The sequence below is a fragment of the Lycorma delicatula genome, chromosome 11, assembly GCF_047948215.1.
Source record: "Lycorma delicatula isolate Av1 chromosome 11, ASM4794821v1, whole genome shotgun sequence".
Taxonomy (NCBI): domain Eukaryota; kingdom Metazoa; phylum Arthropoda; class Insecta; order Hemiptera; family Fulgoridae; genus Lycorma; species Lycorma delicatula.
In genome coordinates this window covers 47,196,606-47,202,875 of record NC_134465.1, presented here as the reverse complement: position 1 = coordinate 47,202,875, position 6,270 = coordinate 47,196,606, and the positions used below count along the sequence as shown (strand labels likewise).

Genomic DNA, 6,270 nt, shown 5'->3' with positions numbered 1-6,270 from the left:
CAGATAGAAACCAATTAAAAAAACTATACTAACGTATAAAAAATAATAATTTTAAACAATTTTCGTTGTAAACTATATCAAAAATTGTTATTAAATGATATTTGTTTATACAAATTATAAAACCGGTTGGTGGTTAAAATATTTATCAAGCATTATCGAAGTAGATATACCGCAATGTCATTTAAAAATTCCCGGTTCTCAAGGTTGTACATAGCGCGCTATCTGTTCGTGAAGTAGTAGTATTTGTACTAGTAAATTCATTTGTTATGAGTTTACAAACAGTTTTAAGTGAATTCTGTCACCGTTGAGTTGATGTTAAGGTGACGATTGTGTTTATTTTTAATAATATTTGACGTTCAGTGTGTGTAATTTGAAAAGTTAGTGAAAATATAATGTTATATATGTGTTTTGTTTAGATTAACAATATTAGAAGTAAAACATGTTTATAATCTTGGTTTTATTAACGTTTACAGCAACATATTCAGGTTAGTTTTACTAAATATTTTACCACACCTACCTGTTGTTTAATGTGATTCATAATTTTATGAAGTGGGGGTAAAGGTATTTTGTACAATTATTATAGTTTTATGTTACAATTATTCTTTTTAATTTGCTTTTTTATTTAATCAAAATCATTTTAGTGTTTAAAGTATGAAAAGTGTAAAAAATATCGTGAATGATTTTAACATTACATTCGTTCTAAAATTGTTTCTTATGATTTTTTTAAAGATCTTTAAAAGTATCAGTCGATATAGATTATAATTTTTCAATTAAAATAGATGATAATTTAATTTGTTTGGGCTTTTTTTTATAGTACACTATTATACAATGTAATACATCTAAATTAAACGAATTTACGTAGATATTAGACAAGCATCACTGTAAAATAATTCTTGCTTTTTAGAATAGTTATTTTGACGCTATTATTATCTTGATAAAATACGATATACCTAGTTGAGATGTAAGTACTGCTGTTTTTTTTTTAAACTGAAGATAAAGAAAATAATCTTTGTAAGTTTTCAGCTCATATTCATTACGGAATGCCGATTATTTCACGTTAATACAAAAAAGAATTTAGGATTTTCTCGTTTGCTTGTTAAAGCGGTAAGCTTGCTATTATTATTCAATATTTTTTACTTACACGTGTATTCGCGTTTAAAATATATCATCTCTTGGGTCTAACTCCAAAATACAAGGCACGTTTTCAAGATTAAAAGATAGATTATTCTAGAGAGCATGTAAATATGAATCAATTATCCAGAGCAAAGCAATATTTAGAAAAATAAAAATGTTAACTTCTCCATGTTATATCTATAAATGTGCTGTCTTTACTAAAGAGAGTAGTCACTTATTTAAAAAAAAATATTCATCTCAACCAGACAACAGAATTGTTTTCGTGAAACACAACAACATAATACTTCGGTTTACAAGAAAGGCTTGCCTTATTATGCTTAAATGCATTACTAAAACTTTAAAAAAAATCTTTCCATCATCTATTATTATTATTTTTGGGGAACCAGTATTATCTTTGTCGATGAATTTTTAAATAATATTAATTAAAAAAAAAAAAGTAATAATTTGCTGCATTCCATTTTATATTTACATTCTGTTTATATTTTCCTTAAGTACATCTTAAATATAATTAAGCCTTTCTGAATTAGAAATTATTTTTTATATTTTTAACTTCCCCGTATATATAGCATCTTAGCTATATAGAAGGGAAAGTATGATGATCGGTCAAAATTAGGCATATCCGGTTTTTACCGAGTCTTGACGAATTGACCCCTAAGGACCCATAAAACTGAAAAATGGTATTTTCAGTTATGGAATAAAAATTTCTGTGAAAAAATGTGCGAACATACATACATATGTATGTTGGCGTGTAAATCACCTTATATCTCCAGAATTAATCGACCGATTTTCACCAAACTTTGCTATAATATTTTTATGGTAGGATATTGATGGGTATTAAATTTTCAATTCAAAAAGGTCAGGAGGTGGAAGATACAGGGGGAAAACGAAATCGTCTCCAGATTTTGCATAATTAAGGTTTTATATATATATATTTGTTTTTATAATTTTGTGAATATTTATAAACAACTTTTGTAAAAAAAGAATTTGCTGAATTTCACACCTATCCCTAAAAATGGTTTTAATTTTGAAGAATTGTAGAAGGCATTTTAAGGGATGATTTTCGTTGCATTTAAAAAAAAAATATTTTTGCGAACAATTATAAAAGAAACATTTTTTTGTGTTAAACGTTTTTTACTAAATTGTACCCGCACTCCAAAAATACTAATAATTTGAAACGTTGTAGAAGTAAGTTTTTATCGTTGCTGTTTTTTTTTCTATTACCAACTCATTGGATCCACAAATTTGTACCCCATGAAAGTTGGGTCTTAACTCGGCCACCTTTTTTCCCCTTGCCAGTGACACCAGCATTGTGCGTTGCGCATCCTCAGTGGATGCCACGCCTCTAACCTCCCGGGACTCCGCAGGATTCGGCGGCGATGCCGTACCCTACGTACGCTCACCCGGTAGGCACCACCCTGTTACATACCACACATTCCATTTAGCAGCCGGACTAGTGTTGTAGTTTACTGCTATGTTGTGACGTCACAGGTGAACGGTAGAATTAAATAAATTAATATTATTTAAAGTGGTGCTAGTACCCTACACCCGCGCGAATGAAATATTATATGCGCGCGCGCTTTAGTTACAATTATTGAATTAAATTAAAAAAAAAAATTGTATTTAAATAAAATAATAAATATTTTGAATTAAGTTGTATGTGTAAGCCGTGTAACAGTAAAAAACCGCGCGACGGGAAGTCCTACACTGTGTTGTCAGTTATTAAAAAATCTTTTAATATTTATTCCGTTTGTTTACATTTTAAATAATTAATATGGACTTTAATCGCATCAATTTTTTCTTATTTATTTGTGTATTTTATAATATTGCTCTGATCAAGGTTTTACCATTGTTTCCTCTGATTGTTCCTGGAAAATGCTGGAGAAGTTCCTTTTTTAAATATGAAGTGGGATATCTATCTATTCCTGAGTTGAAGTACATAGTATATTTACTGATCATAACAAACAGTTTACTCTATTTATTTACGTATGGTATTTTTTCGGAGTCCGTAAGCCAATTTTTTTAACGGGTTATTTTGAGTTATTTCTCTGACTTAATTTTTGTTTATTATTTCTTAAAAAGTAATAATTTGTCTACTAAAATAAAAAATTGGCTGTCGGATAATGAACCTTCTTATTCATAATTTTTTAACCAGTTTAAAAATATTGTGTTTAAATAACTTTATTCCTTAAAAAATTCATCCTTGTCTGTTGAAGATTATTTAAATTATTATAATAAAAATTTACAATTAAATGTAACACCTAATTTATCTTAAAAATAATTTTCTTAGAATTTTTTAAAATTCATTTATAGCTGGGGAAAACCTGTGCTGTATAGTCTTTGACTCATTTTTCTCTGTTTATGGTTAGTGGTAAACACTGTTATAAGACTATCAAGGTGACAGATTACGCAGTTGGTAGTACCGGATTTTTTTCGAGTTCAACTGACTTAGATGTTGTAATTAGGACTTAGCAGTCATTTATATGTTCTATAAATTTCATTAAGTTCATTATAATAAATTTGTTTTTTTATGGAAATTATTGAAAAGATTATTTTAAGAAAAAAATAAGGGAGAATTAGTTTTAAGGAGAGAAATACTCTTGTTTTATGGTACTAAATATGATTCATCTATATCAACTTTTCGTAAATTGAAAATTTTAAAGTTTATCACAATTTTCGGCGTACAGTTATGCTTCAATTTTTTTAAATATATTATCTAACAATTTAAAAAAATATTTCCTTCAATTCATTAAGAAAAACTTAACTAAGTAATTTCGTAGAAAAAAAAATTACTATGCAGATTTAAAAAATTATCATTATCATCATAGGTCATTCATTACCAGGCCCCTTGCATTATGTCTCACCATTCTTTTCTATTCACAGCCTAATTTATGAGATCATAATTGTTCTTATTATTCTTTAGAACATTAATATTTTTCATTTTTAATATTTATTTTATTCTTTAGCAAACTTTTTTTTAACATCTTGCTTTATTCCAATCAATAGGTTGTCACTAACACAGATATTTGGAACGCGTTCTTGGTTTGTCACGTACTTACTCGCGAATTTGAAATGCGACGTTCTAAGCACTTCGTCCTCCGTAGTTTAAAAAGAAACATGCCAAACACTTAGAATGGGAAATATTTGCGTGTTGTTTATGGATCGGAACATTTTACACTTTCCAAGTATGCACGCAAAAATTCAATCTAGATTAAAATATTAAATGTTTATCGTAAAGTATTTTTATTAAGTCCGTTTTTAGTTCGTGCTTTCGGTTCGGTTGTATAATAAGAAATAAAGTTAAGCGATGCTATTAGCTTATTAAACAATAAAAAGAGGTTACTTACGTATTAACGCCACCGCAGCTGCAGCGCTTTATTTAAAAAAAAACAAAGTAGTCAATCGGATTTCGGTGGAAAATGGGCCGATATAGAGTTTAACATAAATAAATAAATATTTATTTTATAAATAAAATTTAACCAAAGTTAACCTACGCTCGCTAACCTTGACTAATTAACACCGTAATTTTTTGAGTATTTATTTAATAAATTCAGTAATTATTGCAATTTGATTATTTAAATAATAAGTAATTGTAATTGTTATAACGAGCGTAGGTTAAGTTTGGTTAAATTATATTTATAAAATAAATATTTATTTATTTATGTTAAACTCTATATCGGCCCATTTTCCACCGAAATCCAAATCCAATTGTAATTCCAAATTTCCGAAATCCATTATTTGTATTGTAATTTATTATTTTACCTCGCAAATGAAAAATTAATTCTTAATGTCTGTTGATCGTATTTTTAAAGTATAAATTTTATAATTAGTTCGGAAGGTAAAACCTTGGAATTTGATTGACGTTTTGAAGTCCGTTTTTGTCATACTAATATCGTATTTAGTATGAAACTAACATATGCAGTATGAATAAGGTTGAATTATTATACATTCCATTTGCATTACAATTTTATAAAATAGATATTGATTTTTTTCTCTTATAAACAAGGTTTACAAGACTACTATTGTACTTATAAATATATTTTCACTATAATTTCATAGAATTCTTGTACTAATATATGTTTAACATAATTAATTAGTTTCTTAGTATAAATTTGAATAATATAAAAATAATATTTAATTAATGTTAAGAACTGTTTAAATGTTACTCGGTGTTTTTTTTTGCTATAATATTAATTTATTTTTAAAATTTTATTAAAATTCAGGGATGGTCAAAATAAATATTTCCGTTGAAATCTGAAAACTGAAATTATTCGCGATCACAATAATTTTTGTTACTTCGTATAAGGAAGTAAAAAGACTTTACATTGAATAGTAATATTTTTATTACATTTTTGAAATCAACATGTCAGTAAGATGACGTCTTTGTCGGACGAAAATTCGACGAGATTCTCCTCAGAGCTCTGCACGGGTTTCTCCAACATTTCATTCGATACAACTTTGATTTCTTGACGAATGGAGATTTGCAGGTCTTCGATTGTTGTAGCTTGTTCACGTACACTCTTGATTTCAGGTAGGCCAAGAAAAAAAGTAAAAAAAAAAAAAAAAAAAAAAAGAGATAAAGTCTGATTCGAACCGATGTGCCTTCCCCTTTTAAGATCCAAATATTTCATTAATTAAAATTTTATTTGCCTATAACTCTGGAACCAATGAAAATAACTACCATTTATGAGATATCGTTGAAAAGTTCTCAATGAGGGCTTATTAATGCAGTTAAGAAAAAGTCTGAAATCCAAATATTTTTGGATTTTGGGCTTTGTTGGATACTTTTGGTCCAGTCGATTGCAATCAAAAGGGGAGTTGCACAACTAGATTTTACAACGGTCATAAATCCAAAATTTCAACATTTTACGGCTAACCGGTTTTCAGTTAAGGGAGATAAGTACAGACGTCTCGCCAAAACTAGTCAAAATGGATTCAGGGATGGTCAAAATGGATATTTCCATTGAAATCTGGAAACTGAAATTTTTCGCGATTGCAATATTTCCTTTACTTCCTTAAAGGAAGTAAAAATAAAAACAATATAAGTAGTGTTACCAACATAAAAAGTATGACATTTTTTTAACAACATTAGTTGTATGACATAAAATACAATTATTGTATTTCCGGTCAAACGACTTT

At 27.9% G+C, this 6,270-nt stretch overlaps 1 protein-coding gene across 1 annotated transcript in view; it reads left to right on the top strand.

Moving 5' to 3' along the window:
• Positions 1 to 335: 335 nt before the first annotated feature.
• The window catches only part of LOC142332042 (vascular endothelial growth factor receptor kdr-like), a 199,377-nt gene continuing 193,442 nt past the window's right edge, over positions 336 to 6,270 (top strand). The window contains exon 1 of the mRNA XM_075378146.1: positions 336 to 485. Within this exon, the coding sequence (XP_075234261.1) occupies positions 440 to 485 (46 nt within the window). The 5' untranslated portion in view covers positions 336 to 439. The remainder of the gene's footprint in view (positions 486 to 6,270) is intronic.